This window comes from Bubalus kerabau, chromosome 13, assembly GCF_029407905.1.
Source record: "Bubalus kerabau isolate K-KA32 ecotype Philippines breed swamp buffalo chromosome 13, PCC_UOA_SB_1v2, whole genome shotgun sequence".
Classification (NCBI taxonomy): domain Eukaryota; kingdom Metazoa; phylum Chordata; class Mammalia; order Artiodactyla; family Bovidae; genus Bubalus; species Bubalus kerabau.
The window spans coordinates 3,652,627-3,678,214 of NC_073636.1; the positions used below are offsets into that span (position 1 = coordinate 3,652,627).

Here is a 25,588-nt window from a genome sequence, read left to right on the forward strand (position 1 = left end):
TAATTTCATACCTAACAATTGCACTCATTTCACAGGCTTGCTAAAGTCATGTTCAAAGTCCTCTAAACTAGGCTTCAACCACACGTGAACCAAGAAATTTCAGATGTACAAGCTGGATTTAGAAAAGGCAGAGGAACGAGAGATCAAATTGCCAACATCCAATGGATCATAGATAAGTCAAGAGAATTACAGAAAAACATCTACTTCTGCTTCATTGACTACGTTAAAGCCTTTGACTGTGTGGATCACAACTGGAAAATTCTGAAACAGATGGAAATACCAGACCACCTTACCTCCTTCCTGCAAAACCTGTTTGCAGGTCAAGAAGCAACAGTTAGAATGGGACATGGAATGACATACTGGTTCAAAATGAGGAAAGGAGTACATATTGTCGCCCTGCTTATTTAACTTATATGCAGAGTATATCATACAAAATACTGGGCTGGATGAAGCACAAGCTGGAATCAAGATTGCAGGGAAAAATATCAATAAATTCAGATATGCAGATGACATCACTGTTATGGCAGAAAGTGAAGAGGAACTAAAGAGTCTCTTGATGAAGGTGAAAGAGGTGAGTGAAGAACCTGGCTTAAAACTCAACATTAAAAGAACTAAAATCATGGTAGCTGGTCCCATCACTTCATGGCAAATAGATGGGGAAACAATGGAAACAGTGACGGATTTTCTTTTCTTGAGTTCCAAAATCACTGCAGATGGTGACTGCAGCAGTGAAATTAAGATGCTTGCTCCTCGGAAGAAAAGCTATGACACACCTACATGGTGTATTAAAAAGCAGAGACGTTACTTTGCCAGCAAAGGTCCATCTAGTCAAAGCTATGGATTTTCCAGTAGTCATGTATGGATGTGAGAGTTGGATTGTAAAGAAAGCTGAGCACCGAAGAATTGATGCTTTTGAACTGTGGTGTTGGGGAAGACTCTTGCGAGTCCCTTGGACTGCAAGGAGATCCAACAAGTCCATCCTAATTGTTCTTGCCTGGAGAATCCCATGGACGGGGGAGCCTGGTGGGCTGCCGTCTATGGGGTCGCACAGAGTCGGACATGACTGAAGTGACTCAGAAGCAGCAAAGGAGATCAGTCCTGAATATTCATTGGAAGGACTGATGCTGAAACTGAAGCTCCAATACTTTAGCCACCTGATGTGAAGAATCAAGTCATTGGAAAAGATCCTGATCCTGATGCTGGTTAGAAGGCAGGTGGAGAAGGCGACGACAGAGGACAAGTTGGCTGGATGGCATCACCGACTCAATGGACATGAGTTTGAACAAGCTCTAGGAGATGGTGAAGGATTGGGAAGTCTGGCGTGCTACAGTCCATGGGGTCACAAAGATTCAGACACAAGCAACAGAACAACAACAAAGTGGTCTACTACTTGACTCAAAATAATGTGTTTTGGAATTGAATAAGCAATAAGAGATAAAATTATGCATTAGAAGGCTCATTGCAACTTAGTGGGATTATTTATGAAAATTTACAGTTGTGTCTCAATCATTTACCTGCCTCATTCCCACATAAGTTAAAACAGGAATCATCCATCACATCTTGGTATTTCCCAGAGCTCAAGAGATTCCTTTTTATAATGAGCAGCTCACATTTCTACACAATCTTTACAGCATTTTTAAAGTGCTGAAATCTGTGTGTTCTCTACACTGTGAGACATGTGCTGATACAGAGCATTGTAGTGGGAAGCTCGGCAGTTTAGTTGACCTCACCTCCTTCATGGGTAAACGGTAAGGCTGTGTCAAGGAGGGATGATTAAATGAGGTAATAAGAAAACTGCATACCCAGTTTACTTTATGATGGAAGATTTGTTTTGAAATATTTTAACATTATGCTACCTGAGTATTTTTGTGCTTATGTGTAATTTCTGCTTTCATGAAATTAGTTGCAATAAATTATGGTAATAATGTTTCATAAGAAACAGCATCTCTTCTTAGGGAAGCCTTAGAATACTGTTTAGTCAAAATCAAGATGAAAAAAATAACTCTGAGTTCTATGTTTTGCTTTGATTTTTGCTACTGTAGTTTTTGATTTGGCCCACAAAGGCATTTGCAAGAAGCTGGTCAAATATGGCTTTAGCAGATAAGAGACTTGAGAACCTGCAGATCTACAAAGTTCTTCAGTGTGTTCGGAACAAAGACAAGAAGCAGATAGAGAAGTTGACCAGGCTCGGATATCCTGAACTCATCAATTTCACAGACCCAGTCAATGGAAACAGTGCTCTGCACTTAGCCTCAGTTTCCAATGACATCGACATGGTCAGCTTTCTCCTGAGCCTTGGTGCTCACCCTGATGTGCAAGACAAAATGGGCTGTACTCCGACTATGAGGGCTGCAGAACTGGGCCACGAATTGTCCATGGAAATATTAGCCAAAGCAAAAGCCGATATGACTGTTGTTGATAATGAAGGAAAAGGTAAAAACTCTTAGCATTCTATCTAGTAAATGCAATTCGATTTGCATTTTTTCTTAATTTTAGAAGTCAGTATAATGCATTGTTTGCTTTCAGACTTTAGAAGGGAGTTACTCATGGCATGTAGTATTGAGAGGCTAGATTCTCACTCTCGTTATCTTCCCATAATTTGAAAACAGTGTAGATGTTTCTTAGGAAAACCAGTTCTGAGAATTTTCTCATTGAGAAAAAATATTAGAATTAATCTTTTTTTTTTAATGTGGAGAACTTTCAACATGACACACTGATATTTCCATAATCATAATCACTTATTGTAAAATATAAAATCCATTTAGAATTTGACATGTTAGAACCTCAAGTAATACTTGAGCTAGGGTTTTGCTCTCAAGAGCAGTCTATGTAGAAAGTAGTTGCATTTGAGAACTTGAGGAACTAAGGTGGATTCTGACATAAGCTCCAACTTTCTATTAGTTGTTTTAAAACTATATTTGGAAATATGACTTAATCATAGAAATATGGCATGTCTGTGATTATTCAGGCGAGCCAGCACTGTCTCACTCTTTCCCTCCCAAATCCTGTCTTAAGACCATGATCTGGAAGCTTCTTATCCAAACAACTCATGGTTCTGCATCATCTTTCATGATGCAGCCTCATGAAAATTACTAAGAAAATTACCACCAGGCTTAACATAATTGGTAGATTTAATCAGTTGTTCCAAAGAATTTCTTCAATTACAAAGCCATTAACATCAGTCCCACATTAGAAAATGAATCCTATTTTATACCATTAATTAATGTTTTCTGACAGGAACAGAATCTGCTTTCATAACTCTCTGTGGACATGGTATTTGATAAGTGACTTGCTTATAACAAGAGAAGAGGACAAAGAAAAGGAACAACTATTCAATTATTTAATGCACTCATGAGTCAAATATATTTTTTAATGTTTTTATTCTAAAAAAAAAACAGAAGCCTTTCAAAGACCTATACAACAGTGGTCCCCAATATTTTTCCCCAATGAGACACCAGGGACTGGTTTCGTGGAAGACCATTTTTCTATGGACCAGGGAGGGGGGGGAACGGAGCAAGTGATGCTTTCATAGTATAAAACAAATGGCAGTTCTATGGAGCATCTAGATAAATGTAAACTGAATAAACTCTACCATTAAAATAAAAATACATGAAATGAAAATTTAAAAACGAGAGTTACTCAAACAATTAAAAATAGAAAGATGGTCAGGGACATGTTGAAAATGCAAAATCAAAGACAGAGAAGTCATAACAGGCAAAAGTGAACCAAAACAACAACGACAACAGCAAAACCTGCAATTGTTGCATTGTTGTGTTGGTTCACTCTTGCCTGCTATGGCTTCTCTGTCTTTGATTTTCAACATATCCTTGACATCTTTCTGTTTTTAACTGTTTGAATAACTATTTCAGATGCATGTTTATATGAAATATATTTCAGTTTTTATTTTCACATAAATTGTATTTTTATTTTAATGGTAGTTCAGTTCAGTTCAGTTGCTCAGATGTGTTAGACTCTTTGAGACCCCATGAATTGCAGCATGCCAGGCCTCCCTGTCCATCACCAACTCCCAGAGTTCACTCAAACTCATGTCCAACGAGTTGGTGATGCCATCCAGCCATCTCATCCTCTGTCGTCCCCTTCTCCTCCTGCCCCCAATCCCTCCCAGCATCAGGGTCTTTTCCAATCGACAGTCTTTCCAGAATCCAGTCTTTCCCAGTCAACTCTTCACATGAGGTGGCCGAAGTACTGGAGTTTCAGCTTTAGCATCATTCCTTCCAAATACTCTACAGAACTGTCATTTATTTTATTCTATAAAAGCATAATATATTTAATTTATATAAATACACAGATAAATACATGCAAAAATAATTTTCTCTAGGTCCATATGATCTTTTTTTTTGTTATATGTGTGTATATCTTCCTTCTCATATTTTCTAAAATTAATGGTCTGTTTCTAGTTCTTTTAATGGCTAACTTGACAGCTTTACATATACATAAACCTCTGTTTATCAAATCAGCACACTAAACAGTGTTCATTGATATTTTTCTATGAAAGATGAGATTGGTACAAGAATTCTTCCTGTCACTTCCTTTCCAGTATCTAATTTTAGTAAATTATAATCATTTTAGTTTTTCAATGATTCTTTTCATACCTTTTGTCTGTTTTTAATAATATCTCAAAACTCCTGCAATAAAAGATAAAGAAAATTGAATGCTTAAACTCTCTTCTTTCCTCTCTTCCCTACAAGTTTTGTAATTAATTGAAATTAAATTTCCCTATTAGTTCTTTTTTTCTCTGTTTTTAGTTTCTTTTTTTTAATTTTATTATTATTATTATTATTTTTACTTTACAATATTGTATTGGTTTTGCCATACATCAACATGCATCCGCCATGGCTGTACACGTGTTCCCATCCTGAACCCCCCTCCCACCTCCCTCATTGTGAACTACAATTTTATTTTCTGTATCTAGAATTCCCAAAGTGATTGAGGTTTGATTCAATGATTGAAGGGATTCAGCATCTATCATGGGTCTTTTAGTCACATATTCCTTGTTGATCTCCTGTTAGACTCATTTTTGTCATTGAGTAGTTTAGCTCACTCCTTTGGGCTTATATACTTTGATTTCTTGCATCTTTAAGTTTATATCTTCATCTCTGTTATATATAAACAATTACTTGACTGAGTGTTAAAAATTCCCTGTTTTCTTTCCCAAGTGACATTATAAAACTCCTTTGCTTATTTTCTAGCACTGAATGTTGCTGTGCCAAAGTCTTGCAGCCAAACTTGACATTTCCTCCTTTAGAGATGGCTTGAATTTTTAACTGGCTGCTCACAGGACACTTTCTTTATCTAGTTTTGTCTAGGCACATATTATGTATTGTTCCTAATCAGTTTTTCCTGAGATCCAGTATATTGCTGCTAGATCTAGGTTTTTACTTCAAGAGGGTTTTCTTTTATTATATCTCTCCATTTTTCTGTCCCATTTGGTCTTTTATTGAACACCAATTATATACAAGTTAAATATTATTTGCCTTTCTAGACCATTTAAACTCTTGGAGTTTTTTCAAGTTCTTTCAACTTTTTCCTCCATGTCCCTGACTATGGTTTTGGCATCCTTTTTCCTGCTTCCATGTGACTTTCATTTCTTTAGTGGTTTAATTTTTCTCTACCATTTCTTTTATAAGATATACTTGCTCAAATTCATCTTTTCCTTCTATTTATCTTTTTGGTTTGGTCTGCCTTTACATTTTTGTTTCAGAAAAAGTTATATTTAAATTTTTGTTATCAGTAATGGATCAGTCAGTGATTTTCATGTGGTATAGTTATTTGATTATACAATTTTTGCCTAGTGTTTGTTAGCTTCCTTTCCTTTTCTTTCAGTATCTTTGTTCATAGGTCGTATGCTGGTTTTTTGTTGGTTACTGTTCCTATTTGAATGAAGTCTGTTTTTAGAGTGAAGTCATTACAAAGTTTGTCTGCTGTTTACTTGAGTTTCTTAAGAAAACTCTGACCAGGGTTTATAAACAGTATCCCTGGTCTGTAGTACATTTTTGACATGGATTATGTTGAGGGTCTGTATGTCACGGATACCAGATACGAGGAGTTAGCATTTTTCTCTCTGCAGTGAACACATTGCCATCTACATTTTCTTCTCACTGCAACTGCACAGGCAGCCTGCTCCCTGTAAACGTGGCTGGTGTACGCGTTTTATCATTTAGTACTACCTCCCTTGCCACTCTGCAGTTTCGAAGGGGGTCCAGGGATCCACCAGTAACTCTCGGGCACACACACTCCTGCATATTCTAAGGAGGACACTGGTATATAGATTGCAGGATGCCAAATACCCAGGGCCAACAGGGGCTCACATTCCAGCACTCAGATTCTTCTCAAACAAGATCCTGTCACATTTTGGTTATGACTGTTTTCTAGCTCTTATCAGAGGTTGGGGTTCCTTTTTGGTTTCTCTGTCTTGGTGTTTCAGTTGATTTCAGAGAGAAAACCAAGGCATAAATGCCTTTGCTCTATCTCATCTTCAACTAGCTAATTATGAATTTTAAAATTATTCTTTGTTCCTTCCTATCTGCTTCAAATGTAGAGAGACTACTAGTTAACTGCTCTTTGGGGATTCTATTTTTCTGCAGGTATTTTGTTTTACTGCATTTTACCTACTAAGCGGCATTATCGGTGTGCACTGATCGCCTTGGAACATGGTGCGGATGTCAACAACTGTACCTGTGAAGGAAAGCCAATATTCCTTAGAGCTTGTGAAGAAGCACATGATGTTAAGGATGTGTGCCTGATGTTTTTGGAAAAAGGGGCAAATCCAAATGCTATCAACACAGTAAGACTATTTCTCTGATCATAAATATTCCTTTTTTTCAATTACAGAATCCTGTTATTCTATTTTTTCACTTGAATGTGGTAAAATTATCGTGTTAGCTTACAGACTTTTCATTTCTGTTCAAAATGCTTTAAAATCATAGACTTCCATTATCTTTATATGGCATGGCCATGATTCTATGGTCTGTTTTCCTAATTATGTTTGAAAAATTGGTATCTATTATGTACAATATTAAAAGATCATTACAGGAAATAGAAAAGATATTCCTGATGCCTAATAAAAATTTATCATCTAAGAAAATATGTAGCTCTGCTGTTTCCCTTAATTATCTTGCTCCCTCTCCTTACTTGGCTAATTTTATTGAGTTTTCTTTTAATTGTCATTTCCCGACAATAAAAACAGATTTTCTTCTCATTAGAAAACACCTGTAGCCTAATTTTAGTGTATGTTTTACCCTCTCTTCTCCCTTTTTGCTCTACTTTCTTGGCAAGAAACTGCACTTTTTAGCATGATGTTCTCATAGGAAAATCTGGTGTGACCTTGACTCTGATTATAGAATTCCACATTTTGTACACTGACCCATTTTACTGACTTCATGTTTCCTGTTTGTTACATGAAACCAATAAAACTGTACAAAACTGAAAATGTCAGTGTGACTCTAAGGCCAAATGGATTTAGACCATGTCTACACTGAATGTGTCATGTCGTATAACAGGGATAAACAGCATCTGGTCTGTTTCATGTCCAGTCCACAGGTCGCACGGCTCTAATGGAAGCATCAAGAGAGGGAGTGACAGAACTAGTTCGAGGGATATTGGAAAGAGGAGGGGACGTGAATGCATTTGACAATGACAGACATCATGCCGCACACTTTGCTGCCAAAGGAGGCTTTTTTGATGTAATAATCTGCTATATTCTTTAAAATTTATTGCTAAAAATATTCTCCTTTTCCTCAGCATCTTAAAATATAGTGTAAGTTACACTGATAGATTTTTTTCTGCATTTTGATTTTCCAAAATAATTCCAGAATTGTATTTTATACCAGATATTATCCTTCAAGGCTTATTTTAGCTCTTTATTCAGTTTGATCTGCTTGCTAATTTACTCTTTTAATATTACTAATAATGTTTTTCTATATTCTTAACTGGGCTTCCCTAGTGGCTCATACCCTAAAGAATCTGCCTGCAGTGTGGGAGACCTGGGTTTGAGCCCTGGGTCAGGAAGATCCCCTGTAGAAGGAAATGGCAACCTATTCTAGTATTCTTGCCTGGAGAATTCCATGGACAGAGGAGCCTGGCAGGCTACAGCCCATGGGGTTGCAAAGAATCAGACACAACTGAAGGACTAACACTTTCACTTTTTTCTTTCAGTTATAACAACTGAAAAGTTTTGCCACATACTACTACTCTATTTTATGACTCCATTACATATGAGAATTTTTACAATACAGTATGATCTAATTTGGGGGAGAACAAGGCCTAATCTCATCTCTTTGATGTTCAAGTACATCTAATGACTCACCTAAGTTTTTAACTCTTAAGTATTCTGATTATCTGGATATATCAGCAAAAGATATCTCATACATATAGTGATACTGCAGAAACAAACTAGAACTCAATGCTATCCTATTTTTAAAAATTCTGAATTATATCTAAAATTTCTTTTGAGTTTTAACATTATCTTTACTTTTGTCACTGGGTCTCTTATCTGCAATAAAAGTATACATGGCAGTAGAAATCACATCTATCTGGTAAAGAATTTGCTCCCCTGATTTGCCACAGTCTGAGTGTTCTTGCCTGGAGAATCCCAGGGACGGGGGAGCCTGGTGGGCTGCCATCTAGGGGGTCGCACAGAATCAGACACGACTGAAGCGACTTAGCAGCAGCAGCAGATGCATTCTAAAGTTGCCTAAATTTACCAAAATGGTAGTGCCCAGCAGAGTATAGAGTTTTCTATACTCTAGATAGATGGTCCCCAACCTTTTGGGCACCAGGGACCACTTTCATGGAAGACAGTTTTTCCACGGACTTGTGGGAGGAGTCGGGGGTGGCTGTGGTTTCAAGGTAATTCAAGCATTTTACATTTATTGTGCACTTTATTTCTATTATTGTTACGTCAACTCCACCTCAGATCATCAGGCATTAGATCCTGCAGGCTGAGGATCCCTGCTCTAGAACTTCTGACAGTGATAGAAATGTTCTGTATCTGGCTGTACAGTATGGTACAATTACAGTACACATGTGGTTTTTGAGTCCTTAAACTATGGCTAATGGAAGTAAGGAACTGAATTTTTAAAATTTGTTATCTATTTAATTCCTTTCAATTTAATTCAAACTGACACTCTGGATAGCACAGGTCTAGGTCTGAGTTTTCAGCCAGTAAACATACATTCTTATTCCTCTACAATATCCACTGTTTATTTTGCAGATATTGAAGCTTCTTTTTGCATACAACGGAGACATGGGGTTGATTGCAATGAATGGCAACACACCACTTCATTATGCTGCCATGGGTGGTTTTGCAGATTGCTGTAAATATATAGCTCAGCGAGGTAAATGGTCTACCGATTTCATGTCTAAAGAACTTATGATTTTCCCACATTGTAGACGAGCAGAGAATTTCAGTATGTCAACATCAGTTGCTTATCTCACATATATATGTAGAAAGAAAATTAATTTTTTTTCTTATTTACCTTCTGTTAAATCATAAATCTGACCTCTAGAAAGTAATACAAATTCATTTCTAAAGTATTTTTAGATTATTATTAAAAGTCTAAAGAGAATCATTTATGAGTCAACCAATTACTAAGATGCTTATTTTTTAAAATGTAAATATCAGTCTAAAATGGAGAAGGAAATGGCAGCCCACTCCAGTATTCTTGCCTGGAGAATCCCGTGGACAGAGTTGCCTGTTGGGCTACTGTCAATGGGGTTGCACAGAGTCGGACATGACTGAAGCGACTTAGCATGCATGCATGCATTGGAGAAGGAAATGGCAACCCACTCCAGTATTCTTGCCTGGAGAATCCCAGGGACAGAGGAGACTGATGGGCTGCCATCTATGGGGTCGCACAGAGTCGGACATGACTGAAGCAACTTAGCAGCAGCAGCATCAATCTAAAAAAGGACAAACACTAGAAACCATGTCTTTAGTCCGAATTCTTAATTATTTTATTTTTTAAAATGCACTGGGACAACCCAGAGGGATGGAATGGGGAGGGAGGAGGGAGGAGGGTTCAGGATGGGGAACACATGTATACCTGTGGCGGATTCTTTTGATATTTGGCAAAACTAATACAGTTATGTAAAGTTTAAAAATAAAATGAAATTAAAAAATATATATATATAAAATATACTATCATGTCAAGTGCAAAGATAACATTTTGGGTAATTTTAAATTATGGGGGAAATATTTGTGGGAGAAGCATTAAATAAAATTAAAACTTTAATGGAACATTTGAAATATAAGTAATGTTTATTACTTTAGATTTTTCTGTATATTTTAAATAACTGTTTATTTGAGAATATAAACTATGTTATGTATGTTGTGTGTGCTCAGTGCTCAGTCGTGTCTGACTCTGAGACGCTATGGACTGTAGCCTGCCAGGCTCCTCTGTCCATGTGATACTGGAATAGATTGCCATTTCCTCTTTCAGGGGATCTCCCCAACTCAGGGATTGAACCCGGGTCCTCCTGTGCCTCCTGCATTGCAGGCAGATTCTTTACCACTGAGCCACTGGGGCTTCCTTTATATTGCTGCTGCTAAGTTACTTCAGTCGTGTCCGACTCTGTGTGACCCCACAGACGGCAGCCACCAGGCTCCCCCGTCTCTGGGATTCTCCAGCCAAGAACACTGGAGTGGGTTGCCATTTCCTTCTCCAATGTAGGAAAGTGAAAAGTGAAAGTGAAGTCACTCAGTCGTGTCTGACTCTTAGTGACCCCATGGACTGCAACCTACCAGGCTCCTCCATCCATGAGATTTTCCAGGCAAGAGTACTGGAGTGGGGTGCCATTGCCTTCTCCATTCCTTTACATTATGCATAGCTTAATGTATTCCTTAAAAAGGGCTTCTCATGTGGCTCAGTGGCAAAGAACCCACCTGTCAAGCAGGAGACACAGGTTCAATACCTGCACTGGGCAGATCCCCTGGAGAAGGAAATGGCAATCCACTCCAGCATTCTTGCTGGGAAAATACCTTGATGGCAGGCCACAGTCCATGGGGTAACAAAAGAGTCAGACATGACGCAACTAAACAGCAACAATTCCTTAAAATAGTAATATTTTTAAAAATTTTAAATAGCAATATTAGCCAATTAAGTTTAAATATTTTTTTTTACTAATTTTGTGTTAATTACATGCCTTAAGGAAATCAGTCCTGAATATTCATTGGAAGGACTGATGTTGAAGCTGAAACTCCAATACTTTGGCCACCTGATTAGAATAACTGACTCATTTGAAAAGACCCTGATGCTGGAAAAGATTGAAGGTGGGAGGAGAAGGGTGTTGACAGAGAATGAGGTGGTTGGAAGGCATCACCAACTCAATGGACATGAGTTTGAGTAACCTCCGGGAGTTGTTGATGGACAGGGAGGCCTGGCATGCTGCAGTCCATGGGGTCACAAAGAGTTGGACACGACTGAGTGACTGAACTGAACTGAACTGAATTAAACGGACATTCAAAGTTATTAACTCTTTGTTAGAGAGGGAACTGCATGCTGCTGAATGTTATGGTAGTGAGTTATTTTTTTCCAGTTTATGAGAAATAGAAACTTAAAGTTCAGCAGCTCTATAATAGAGCAGAAAAAGTACTTTCATTTTCCTGTCTTCTAAGCAGGCATAGAAATTTTGAAGTCACTAACATTATAAATAAGACTAACATGCCTGCATAACTAATGGTGTAGTAACTTATTCACTTTGATATTTTTTTTTACCTTATAACAAAGCTCACATTCTTTCCCCATCCCCCTAAAATAAAGAGATAATGGAAAATGTACCACATGCAATTTTTGCCCTCATCAACTGTCTCTGAAGAGACAGTTTTCAAATCTTGTTTCCAAATCTCTCACCACCAGCAGATTATTCTGATACTTCATTTTTCACATTGTGTATTACTGAAAACTAGAGATCTGCCCAGATTGAGACAAGCTTCTTCAACTTTAATATGCTGACTCTTTTCTTATTGGGACAAACATCCCTCAATATATACTGCTGCTGCTAAGTCACTTCAGTCGTGTCCGACTCCGTACGACCCCATAAGACAGCAGCCCACCAGGCTCCCTCGTCCTGGTAATTCTCCAGGCAAGAACACTGGAGTGGGTTGCCATTTCCTTCTCCAATGCATGAAAGTGAAAAGTGAAAGTGAAGTCGCTCAGTCGTATCCGACTCTTAGCAACCCATGGACTGCAGCCTACCAGGCTCCTCTGTCCACGGGATTCTCCAGGCAAGAGTACTGGAGTGGGGTGCCATTGCCTTCTCCATCCCTCAATATATACTCTACCATTTATGTCCTTCTGGGATAAAGTCAGAGAAAGCAAATTGAGATGTACAGGGCCAAAGCTTGCCAAAGGCCTTGCCTGGTGATGCAGAAAAGATTGATCCTCCTGGCAGACTCATAAGACTAGACTGTTTCTGAAACAAATGTCTGAAAATGTTTTGAGTTCCCTAGCATCTTTGGAAGTACAACTGCTTCACCAGGGCTATATGGGTGGCCTAGTTCCACATGAGAGTGCTATCAGTTATACTTCCATCTTTAGAATCTTGATCTAAGGCAGTCAGAGCAACTGGAAACTGTTAGCCACAAAATGCTCATTTCTGAGTAAACTCCCTGGGTGTAGCCTCTTCTATCCTTAAATATGAAGGCTAGATTCTTCTCCCACTACTTCCTACTACTACTTCCTTAATACACTCCACTTTTGTTCCTGATCTTGTCCCTGGAGTAATTTACACCTCCCTGTAGGCAGTGTGAGGCAATGTCCAGGGGAGTGGAGGGTTTAGATTAGCTCTCCTGAAGCCCCCTTGGAGGGATCTCCTCACAGGGCTTTTGTCAGCAGTCAGCTGAAAGTCACGTATCTCAGCAACAGAGGAGTGTAAATCACAGAGGGCATGAAAGGATCTGTATTTACTAAAGATAAAAGAGAAGACAAAGTCAAAAGGACGGGAAAATGCCTTCATATCTTTAAGCTGGGATGTGGGAGTCTTTATTCCACACAAAATTGCTAACTGGGAGGAAACTAGGAGCAGAAGGTGGCAAGATAAAGCAGCTTTAAAATCCTTTGATCCTTGGTGCTGGGGTGAATACAGGAGTGAAATGGGAGATGGCAGATAAACCCCAGACATCCTGAGTAAGTGAAAAAGCTAAGTAAAAGTAGCATACTCAAGATGACTATGGAATTACACTATTGAGTTGTTATACTGTGGAGACAAGGCTCAGGTTCTTTTCCCAATAAGTCACACTATTCTTCAAACTGTCCAATATAAAAATTACAGAATTTTTTTTTGTCCCAAGTACTCTTTTTGACTTTTCCTATCACTAGTAAATATACCAGCCTTCATATAAAATTTTAATTTTTGACAATGCCAGAAGTATTAATGCTGAAATCATTTTTCTTTTTGATAAGGAATAAAATTATAAAATGTTAGAGGGGGATGTTATATTTTCACATGCAGCTGCCTTTACATTTTGGATGCTAGAGATACTGATTGCTAGAGAATCTTTTTTGATTATGTGATATTGGCAAGGCAACAAAAGAGCCTCATAGATTCAAAACACTAGAACGAATATCTTCATAGTCTGACTTATAATGGGTTTTTAGTGTCTCAAGACACTTATTACAGACAACACAGCCTTCTTGATACCACTAAGTAGACTTCCTGATGCATTCAGAAAAGCTTATTTATTTGGAGAATGCTTACATATAATGTTGGTCTCATCATTTTAAGTCAGAGACTAAAAAAGGAAAACGAATTTTAATGCCTAATTGCACAACTCTTACACTGGAATTCTTTCAGATTTGATGAGCAGATTACTTTTACAGGCTGTTCATATGACCTTACTGCAAAACAGCAGGTCAATACAAATTACATGAATTTCATGGAAAATACAGATAAAACATAGTTTAAGATTTTACACAGATTGACAGTCATAATCGTTCAAAAGAAACAAGAGTCAGTTAGCATCTTAGATGCCTAAAGTCCTGCTTAAGCTGTTTGAATCCAGGTTCTTTCCAAATTTAAATACCATCTTTACTCTTTCCCACTTGGCATGAAGCCTCTTTAGCAAGTATTCTAATATGATATTTGTTTCAAATATCTACAGGGATTGATTTCTTAATCCATTGGGGATGGATACTATGCACTGGAAAAATATCTTCCTCAAAATTCACCAAACTGAAGCTCACAGAAAGAAAAAAATTATAGCTTAAGTTTTTGTGTTCACAATGTTGTTCAGTCAGTCACTCAGTCGTGTCTGACTCTATATGACCCACAGAGTGCAGCACGCCAGGCTTCCCTGTCCTTCACCATCTCCCAGAGCTTGCTCAAACTCATGTTCCTTGATTTGGTGATGCCATCCAACCATCTCATCCTCTGTCATCCCCTTCTCCTCCTGCCTTCAATCTTCCCCAGTATCAGGGTCTTTTCCAATGAGTCGGCTCTTTGCATCAAGTGGTCAAAGTATTGGGGCTTCAGCTTCATCAGTCCTTCTAATGAATATTCAAGGTTGGTTTTCTTTAGGATTGACTGGTTTGATCTCCTTGTGGTCCAAGGGACTCTCAAGAGTCTTCTCCAACACCACAGTTCAAAAGCAGCAATTCTTCAGTGCTCAGCATTCTTTATGGTCCAACTCTCACATCCATACATGACTACTGGAAAAACCATAGCTTTGACTAGACAGACTTTTCCAGCAAAGTAATGTTTCTGCTTTTTAATATGCTGTCTAGATTTGTCATAGCTTTTCTTCCAAGGAGCAAGCATCTTTTAATTTCATGGCTGCAATCACCTTCTGCAGTGATTTTGGAGCCCAAGAAAATAAAGTCTGTCACTGTTTCCATTGTTTCCCAATCTATTTGCCATGAAGTTATGGGACTGGATGCCATGATCTTAGTTTTTTGAATGTTGAGTTTTAAGCCAGCTTTTTCACTCTCCTCTTTCACCTTCATCAAGAGGCTCTTTAGATCCTCTTTGCTTTCTTCCATAAGGGTGGTATCATCTGCATATCTGAGGTTATTGATATTTCTCCCTGTAATCTTAATTCCAGCTTGTGCTTCATCTAACCTGACATTTTTCATGATGTACTCTGCATATAAGTTAATAATAATTTTTATTTATTAAATTTTTTAAAAGTTTTAAATTTATATATGAGTTGAGTGTGTGTATGCTCAGTCCTGTCCAACTCTTGTGACCCCACAGACTATAGACCACCAGGCTCCTCTGTCCATGGAATTTTCCAGGCAAGGATACTGGAATGGGTTGCCATTTCCTTCTCCAGATCTTCCCGACCCAAGGATCCAACCCAAGTCCCTTGCATCTCCTGCACTGGCAGGCAGATTCTTTACCACTGAGCCACAGGGAATCACTTTTATATTAGAGTGTAGCCTATTAACAATGTTATCATAGTTTCAGATGTATTGCAAAGGGACTCAGCCATACATATAAATGTATTATCTATTCTCCCCCAAACTCCCCTCCAACCAGGTTGCCACATAACCTTGAGCAGAGTAATCACAGATTAATTCTGTAATTATAATAACTGCTCACCTCTATATACAAATAATTTGGGGACTGACTTTTGACTATTTGCTGGAAATTTAAACAACAACAACAGACGCATGTCATTTGTGAACTCAGGCAGATGCCCCAGCACCATTCATAATCATGATGTTTCCTGTTTTAGGATGTGACCTAAAATGGAAGAATCTGGAGCATAAAATGCCCAGGAACTTGGCTAAGGAAGGCGGCTTCAAAGCAGCCAGCAAAGAAATACGGCGGGCGGAGCAAATCGCTAATAAACTGGCCAGGCCAGGGGTCAAAAATCCGAATCCGCACTTGTTCCTGAGACTTCACGATTGGTCAATAGAACATGAGACTTTCCTTCGGGAAGCCTTCTCGTTTGTGGACAGGGGCGATGGGACAGTCACCAAGGAGGACTTTGTGCTGACCCTGGAGGAGAGGCAAGATTTTGTGAACTCAGAGCAGCTGGCTGCTATAGCGCAACTTCACGAAAAAGTCCGGGGTGGAGGGGTCAATATTAACGAGTTCTTTAAAGGGACCAGATATTTAAGTAAGTCTTATGTCTTGGGATCCTATGGGCCTAAGAAAAAGAAAAAAGGGATGGCCAAAAGAGCCAGAGTGGGCAAGTTTGTTTTACCCCTCCCCATCTGTATCATCCCCGACCACGCGTTTCCACGACGCAGTGATGGTGGGCCGCCCTATTACATGATCGAAACCTACAAGAATGTAACTGATTGCAACCGCTTTAACAGAGATCACCCCCCAGAACATCCCATTCAGGATGACTCTGCTTGGTATATTGATGATACAGGGAAGGTCTTTTCAAACATTAATTTTATCACCAAGGCGGGAGACCTGGCTTCTCTGAAAAAGGCTTTTGAATCAGGAATACCTGTGGATATGAAGGATAATTACTACAAGACACCGCTAATGACTGCATGTGCCACTGGAAACATCGATGCAGTCAAGTTTCTTCTTGAAAAAGGGTATGTCTTTCGCTTGAGTGCGATTTAGATTTTTGGGAGCCTTCACATTTCAAGAAAGTGAAAGGAAGGCTAAGAAACATTTAACTCTAGAATTTAAATAGTGGCAAGAAAGGGCTTCATTCCTGAAGTCTAGACCACAAATAGACTTTATACTGTGAACCAGGCTAATGGGAACATTAAGAGCATGTACAACAATGCCAAAGTGAAAGCTGAGAAGTTTTCACTCTAGGGGTGGAAGAAGCCTTATGATCGGGTATCCCTGGCCTCCCAAAACAATTTTAATTTGGTCTCAGAGCTTTACCTAAATGATGTGGAGTGCCTTTTATTTTATTTTAAATTAAAAATATTTACTGTGGTCAAAAATAGCATGTGATCTACCCTCTTAACAAATTTTAAGTGTACGGTGCAATATTGTCAACTACGATCACAATATTGTACAGCAGATCTTTAGAATGTATTCATTTTACATGGAGTCATTTTTAAATCTGCTTTTTTTGTTGTTTTGTTTTTGAGGGCATCCCAACAAATCAAATAATTTGATGGTGGCCATAAGACTAAGTGGGCTTCCCAGGTGGCACTAGTGGAAAAGACCCGCCTGTCAGTACAGGAGACATAAGAGACTCAGTTGAATCCCTGGGTTGGGAAGATCCCCTGGAGGAGGGCATGGCAACTCAATCCAGTACTCTTGCCTGGGGAATCCCATGGACAGAGGAGCCTGGCAGGCAATGTCCATAGGGTTGCAAAGAGTCAGACATGACTGCAGCGACTTAGCATGCACATAAATGCACTAAATGACTAGGCATGTTTCATTCCCTTTTCATTGGTTCATTTGTAAATATCTTTAAGATAACAAAGCATGACATTTTATTTAACTTTTTAATCAGAAGCAATTTCTCTGGTTTAAGTCCTTCTTTTTTACCATTCCTGAATAACCTGGTGTAACTTTCTTAACCTTTTTGTGCTTCAGTTTTCTCACTTTAATAATGGGGCTATAATGGAACTCAGCTCACAGAATTTCTTGAAGATTAAATGAGTTAAATATGTAAAGCACTTAGTAGCCCAGTAGTTGCAGACTTGATAAAAGATATTGTTATTATTACTATAATGTTTAATGTCAAAGAAATATTTAAATGTGTTTATTACCAAGTGGTAACATAAAGCAACTAATGATAATTTGAAGTTTTGGGTAGTGAATTTTATTTTATTTTTATAGTTTCTGAATGATAAATTGCTTTTAATGAAATTGAAAGAATTAATTTTCTTTTTTTTGCTTTTTATTTTTTCATTTAATCTTTATTTTGTATTGGAGCATAGTTGATTTACAGTGTTGTGCTAGTTTCAGGTGTACAGAAAAGTGATTCAGTTATATACACACATGTATCCATTCTTTTTCATATTCTTTTTCCATATAGATTATTACAGAATATTGAGTGGTGTTCCCTGTGCTACACAGTAGGTCCTTACTGATTATCTATTTTATATATAATAATATATATATATATTAATCCCAAACTTCCGATTTATCCATTCTCCTTTGGCAACCAGAAGTTTGTTTTTGAAGTCTATGAGTCTATGAGGAGTACATCAAGGCTGTATATTGTCACCCTACTTATTTAACTTACATGCAGAGTACATCATGAGAAATGCTGGGCTGGAGGAAGCACAAGCTAGAATCAAGATTGCCAGGAGAAATATCAATAACCTCAGATATGCAGATGACACCACCCTTATGGCAGAAAGTGAAGAAGAACTAAAGGGCCTCTTGATGAAGGTGAAAGAGGAGAGTGAAAAAGTTGGCTTAAAGCTCAACATTCAGAAAACAAAGATCATGGCATCTGGTCCCATCACTTCATGGCAAATAGATAGGGTAACAGTAGAAACAGTGGCTGACTTTATTTTTCTGGGCTCCAAAATCACTGCAGATGGTGATTGCAGCCATGAAATTAAAAGATGCTTACTCCTTGGAAGGAAAGTTATGACCAACCCAGACAGCATATTAAAAAGCAGAGACATTACTTTGCCAATAAAAGTCTGTCTAGTCAAGGCTATGGTTTTTCCATCAGTCATGTATGGATGTGAGAGTTGGACTATAAAGAAAGCTGAGCACTGAAGAATTGATGCTTTTGAACTGTGGCGTTGGAGAAGACTCTTAAGAGTCCATTGGACTGCAAGAAGATCCATCCAGTCCATCCTAAAGGAGATCAGTCCTGGGTGTTCTTTGGAAGGACTGATGTTGAAGCTGAAACTCCAATACTTTGGCCACCTGATGCGAAGAGCTGACTCATTGGAAAAGACCCTGATGCTGGGAAAGACTGAGGGCAGGAGGAGAAGGGGACAAGAGAGGATGAGATGGTTGGATGGCATCACTGACTCGATGGGCATGGGTTTGGGTGGACTCTGGAAGTTGGTGATTGACAGGGAGGCCTGGAGTGCTGCAGTTCATGGGGTCACAAAGAGTTAGACACAACTGTGTGACTGAAATGAACTGAACTGATGAGTCTGTTTATGTTTTGTAAATAAGTTCATTTGTACCATTTTTGATACAAACTTTTTCATAGATTTTATTGCTTAGAATTTTAACAATGATGGTGCATTTATAAATTCATAACATACAGAGCAAGTAGATACAAAATGAAATAATGTAGCTTTTCTATTTCCTGTCAACTTTGATCTTCACTGGATCCAGTCTTATAATTTTCCCCAATATTAACATCTAACAAAAATTGTAACCCCTAGGATCCAAGCAGCTTCTAAACTAAACAAAATGTATATATACACAAAGAAAGTTGACTATCAGATGCCGAACACAGTTCAAGAAAAATTATGGCACAGAGTTTAACTTGACCCAAATCTTTCTTGGTTTACAGTTGAACAACTTAATAAAGCTATGAAATCTTAGAATTTTTAGCCTCCAGTGCTTGAATCAATCCTTATTTTTAGCTTCTGTATCTATCTCATTTTACAGGGCTAACGTTAATGCAACAGATAATTTTCTGTGGACTCCCCTTCATTTTGCATGCCATGCTGGCCAACAGGATATTGTTGAGCTTCTTGTTAAATCTGGAGCTGTGGTAGATGCCCTCTCAATCAACAACTCAACTCCCTTAAGTAGAGCCATTGAGAGCTGCAGACTGGATACTGTAAAATACCTGCTTGACATCGGTGCTAAATTCCAGTTGGAGAATAGGAAAGGTATGAGTTTCATTACAGGTGATTAGGGCTAGAAAAGGAGGATTTATGTTAGATTCCTAAGCCTTCTAAATTTTTTATTGCAGGACCACATTTTCCCTTAAGTTACTGTTGCAAAAACTAACCTGAGTTAAATGTTATGGAACTTTGTTTTGTACATAGTGCTTCTCAAATCACTAGTGTTAAAGAATCAGTTGTCTATGTTGGTAATTCATTGTAGACTGAGACTTTTGTAAAACACAATGAAAAATGATTTACTAGAAAAATGAAGAGGAAAAAGAACCCTATGAAATACAAACCCAAACTTTTAAAATCTTTGGATTCAAATGACAAAAATTCTATAAAATTGCTATAAAAATTTCTACACATTTACTCTTTAATTCCTGTACTTACTTCACTGTGAGCCCATACCACTAATATGTAGACTGACACCAGTATGCAAATCACATTTTGAGTCATCACAGTGTTTTAGCTGTCAATTTCTAATAATTGGCATAGTTTGAAGCCCCTGTAGACTTTAGATTCCTTCTACAGCTAAACAGTCATTCCTGAAATAAGACTCCTTCTAGGAAGTAAATGGGAAGCCTTCTTTATGTCATAAATTTTCTTCTTGAAAAAGTGGAGGTGTTTTGAGAGTGGGACTCATTGCTTCTTTTTGATCTGAAGGAGCTTTAATAACTTTGGCTGCTTCAGGCTGCCTCTGAGTCACAGGTAGTATTGTTAGGCCTGCCTGCAGATGTAACAGGGGTCATAATATCCAGCCATCTGCATAGAGTACTTGTGACTTCCAGCTTCCCCAGACTTTTTGAATATACCTCCTTCCTCAACAGGAAGGAGGAAAGCATAAAATTGTCACCCATGGAGGAATGTGCACACTGTGGGAAGAGAACTAGCACTCAGATATTCAAAATGTAACCTACCATTCTTTCCTATCAAACATGCTCAAAATAATTAACAAGAAGAAATGGTCTTGCTGGTAAATGACACTTTAAATGATAAAATTTTTGAGCTGGGACCACTTTAGAGAATATCTGAACCAATCTGTGACTTTTATACGTATCACTGGCTTCAGTAATCACCGTTAGTACCACATAGTTAGAGCTGATATTTTGCTACATTGTTTATTATTAATCTGTTTAATGAAACTCTAAATTTATGTTTTAAACAGGGCATAGTGCCATGGATGTTGCAAAAGCTTATGCTGACAGTAGAATAATTGGTTTGATTAAAGAAAAGCTGGATAACTTGCCCAAACCAGCAGAAAATCAAAAACCAAAAGGCAAGCCACAACCCAAAGCAAAGACTGAAGGCCCCGAGATTAAGAAGGAAGAGGTATGAAAAGCAACTGACCCCTCATGAGTACCTGGTGTGGCTGCAGCACCATTTACTTATTGTTACAGTTCATGGGCAAATAATATGTAGTCCATGTTTTCAGTACCAATAGTTCTAAAGAAATACCTAGCAAGAAATTTACTATTACTGAAAAGTCTAAAAAGTTGTCATTGCAAACAGAATCCACACAAAAAAACAAGTTGATTGAACCAAATACTGTTAGAATGTTGAAAAAAGAACTTATATTAGAAGTGTATACACTTAGACCTGAATTATACAGATTTGATGAGATGTCCCAAAAGGGAAGTGTAGGGTAACATTTATGAGAAAAGAAGTAAAGCATGATTTTCATCCATTTTGATTTTATAATCTTTCACTACCTACCTTAACACCCAACTCCCAAGGAATTTTTTTTAAATTATGAACCCTAGGATTTGTAACTTGGATAATCCTGAAAAATGACTCTAGAAGGCTTTAAAGATGCCAAATTGTTCCAGGTAATCTGGAGTGGTTTGGGTCCCTCTAAATTATCAGCAGAAGATTGTTGTTTATGGGGGTTTCCCTGACATCAAGAATTTGTCCTTAGCAGGAAGCTCTAAGTACATTTCTAGGCTGGAAGCTTCTTTTAGGGAAACAGATGGATCCCTCAAGATCTTTGGCTGACACAGGATAGGGTATGAAGTTCAGGAAGGAAAAGTTTTAACATTATCAAAAGGCAGAGGAACCAGAGATCAAATTGCCAACATCTGCTGGATCATGGAAAAAGCAAGAGAGTTCCAGAAAAACATCTATTTCTACATTATTGACTATGCCAAAGCCTTTGACTGTGTGGATCACAATAAACTGTGGAAAATTCTGAAAGAGATGGGAATACCAGACCTGATCTGCCTCTTGAGAAATCTTTATGCAGGTCAGGAAGCAACAGTTAGAACTGGACATGGAACAACAGATTGGTTCCAAATAGGAAAAGGAGTACATCAAGGCTGTATATTGTCACCCTGCTTATTTAATTTCTATGCAGAGTACATCATGAGAAACGCTGGACTGGAAGAAGCACAAGCTGGAATCAAGATTGCTGGGAGAAATATCAATAACCTCAGATATGCAGATGACACCACCCTTATGGCAGAAAGTGAAGAGGAACTCAAAAGCCTCTTGATGAAAGTGAAAGTGGAGAGTGAAAAAGTTGGCTTAAAGCTCAACATTCAGAAAACGAAGATCATGGCATACAGTCCCATCACTTCATGGGAAATAGATGGGGAAACAGTGGAAACAGTGTCAGACTTTATTTTTCTTGTCTCCAAAATCACTGCAGATGGTGACTGCAGCCATGAAATTAAAAGATGCTTACTCCTTGGAAGGAAAGGCATGACCAACTTAGATAGCATATTCAAAAGCAGAGACGTTACTTTGCCAACAAAGGTTCGTCTAGTCAAGGCTATGGTTTTTCCTGTGGTCATGTATGGATGTGAGAGTTGGACTGTGAAGAAGGCTGAGCCTCGAAGAATTGATGCTTTTGAACTGTGGTGTTGGAGAAGACTCTTGAGAGTCCCTTGGACTGCAAGGAGATCCAACCAGTCCATTCTGAAGGAGATCAGCCCTGAGATTTCTTTGGAAGGAATGATGCTAAATCTGAAACTCCAGTACTTTGGCCACCTCATGCGAAGAGTTGACTCATTGGAAAAGACTCTGATGCTGGGAGGAATTGGGGGCAGGAGGAGAAGGGGATGACAGAGGATGAGATGGCTGGATGGCATTACTGACTCGATGGACGTGAGTCTCAGTGAACTCCGGAAATTGGTGATGGACAGGGAGGCCTGGCTTGCTGTGATTCACGGGGTCGCAAAGAGTCGGACACGACTGAGTGACTGAACTGAACTGAACTGAGAGGTGATAGGAAGCAGACAGAGTTGAAGGGATGGTCGGCAGACAGTAGAGAGTAACAAGCATGGAGGAAGAGAGTAAGGATAGCTAGAGGTGAAGGAAGATTGATCAGTTATAGCTCCTAACACATGCACCATTATCATTTTAGTAGGAATACATTCTTCTGATTAATAATGGCCGCAGATCAAGGATGGATCTTGAAGACTTTTGTGATCTGTCACTAATACTAATTAAGTTAAACAAGGCAAAAAAGTTATCTCTCCCCACCCAAAGTTATAATAAGATTCTATTTCATTTCAAATCATAATTTATATAGTAGCATTTTTTAAACTTCAGAGTATTAGAAAGTATACACAGGTTTTTGAAATTGATAGTTATTTTTTGGGTTTTTGCTCGTTTCCAGGAAACACTTTCAGCAATATACACTGTACCAGCCATAGTGGAGGACAAGAAGATGCGTAAAGATAATGTAGTTTATCTCAATTCATTGATTACCAGTGGTTATACCAAGAAAGTGGATATCACATTTATTCCACAGCGGGTAAGTACTTTAGAAAGATTGTAACATGGTATAAACTCCTAATGCCTTTTTTCAAATACTTTTTATGCAGAGCACCCAAACAACTGTCCAAAGCTTATCTTTTGATAAGCTGTGTTTTTGATAAGTTGTTATTTGAAGTTGTCCTTTTTCTAGATCCTGCTTACAACTAAGTAAGTCCAATTTGCATAGCTTCCGATATCTTGTGGTTTTATTTTCTGTATTGACTTCTTAATTTTCCTTGAATAGTTGAAGTTGTCTTTGGTCAGTGCCATTCCTTGTAGCCATGTAGTCACTGAATTTTATAGATATTTTCTCTGGGTACTTCTTAAACTCCAACCTTTCCTCTTTGTACACACTATCACCATCTCACTTGGGAGTTTTATACTGATCAAGACTGGATTTATTAAATAGCTTCCTTAAACATCTACAAGTAAAGAGATGAAGACATATTTGGAGAACAAGAGTGGTCTTGCTAATGCTCATCAAACCATGCTGAATAATAGACCACCAGCTCCTTTTGCCCCCTACTGTGAAAATAATTTTGACTTCCCCACAAGATGTAAAGGCTGTCTATTAATTCCATTGCTTCCTGGTTTTGACCTCCTGAGAATGAACAGCAGCTGGCCTCAGGGCCATCAGAGAGGTAACTGAAGGGCATTTCAGTTGTTCAAATAGTCACCATCAGAAACAGTGATGGCTATGTAACCACTAATGTCATGTAAGAGATAAAAGTTAAAATAGACTTAGAAGTAAATTTGTTGTTGTTGTTGTTCAGTCGCTCAGTTGTGTCTCTTTGTGACCCCATGGACTGCAGCACGCCAGGCTTCCCTGTTTTTCACCATCTCCCAGAGCTTGCTCAAACTCATGTCCATTGAGTCAGTGATGCCATCCAACCATCTCATCCTCTGTCATCCCTTCTCCTCTTGCCAGAAGTAAATTGGATAGTTTTAAATTGACCAGATTGAAGGTTGTCTGGATATTGGCATGTTTATTGGCTGCCATGCTAACATTCACTCTGGATGTGGTTATTTGTTTAAGATCTGGAGTCCTGAAGCCACGACAGCAGAGCTGATCAGAATGAGGGAACTGCGCCGGGAGAGGTTGACATATGAAGTAGATTTTGATGACTTCATGATGCCCTTTCAGAAGCACATCACAGAGAGAGCACAAGCAGTGGAAGCTAGCTTCAAGATGTAAATCACAGCGGTTACATCTCAGAATAAACAACATTTTGAGGCCCAGGGACCAAATGTTGGAGAAAGTAGATTCCCATCAAAGTCAAAGCAACTCACAAGTTAAGCACTGTAACAAAATATTTGTCTTTGCTTTAACAACTATAAATATTCTGAGCTGTCTAGAGAAGTCATGTGTTATTTTGCAATGAATTGCATGCCATTCTGGATAAATTCCTCAATCTTCCTCAAGAATATTTTACAACAATGACATTTTTGGTTATAAACATAGTGTCATCATCAAAGAATTTACAAGATGCACATCATTACGTTAAAGATATCCTTTTAGTGGAACTGAATGGAAGCTATTTAATATTAGGGAAGAGAAGCCCTTTTTAATACCCTAAGGGAGCAGTTTTCTTCTCACACATCATCATAAATGATATGCATTAGATACTTGGGGTCAAATAAACACTGATGCCTCCAGTAGACACTGTTGACACTTCACCCATTTCTCCTGTTTTGGAATCATAGTACTCTCAGGCGTGACTTCCGGATGCTATCAGATGCCTCGGACACTTAAACTTGTACCATAGGGCTGAAGTACATGAGAATTAGTACTTCCTTGGAAACAGCCCTCAATGACCGAATAGATTCAGTGTATCAGCACCCCAGCTCCCTCATCATTCTGGTGAGACTATTCTGAAGTGCACGTTCTCATGGTCAGCTAGAGCTCCCCAGAGGTGAGGATCAGGCTGCCCATGGTGGTAATTTGATAGCGTGCCCTTCACTGGGCGCCGCCCCTTCCCTGTGCTCCCACCTGTCCTCACCCACTCTGGCCTTTTCTGGGTTACCTTCCAGAAACTTATGCCAAAATCCTTGTCCGCAGTTGCTTCTGGAAGGACCAAAACTAAGACAACATCTATGACTCTGAGTCCTCTAGCAAAAAATGT

At 38.5% G+C, this 25,588-nt stretch overlaps 1 protein-coding gene across 1 annotated transcript; it reads left to right on the plus strand.

Annotated features, from left to right (window-relative positions):
• The first annotated feature begins 2,080 nt into the window (after positions 1-2,080).
• Positions 2,081-25,005, plus strand: ANKEF1 (ankyrin repeat and EF-hand domain containing 1). Its single transcript, XM_055545382.1, has 9 exons — positions 2,081-2,433; positions 6,606-6,805; positions 7,554-7,703; positions 9,233-9,356; positions 15,695-16,517; positions 19,483-19,709; positions 20,875-21,038; positions 23,326-23,463; positions 24,502-25,005. The coding sequence occupies exons 1-9, from the start codon at positions 2,088-2,090 to the stop codon at positions 24,658-24,660; spliced, it is 2,331 nt and encodes a 776-aa protein (XP_055401357.1). The 5' UTR covers positions 2,081-2,087; the 3' UTR covers positions 24,661-25,005.
• Positions 25,006-25,588: the final 583 nt, after the last annotated feature.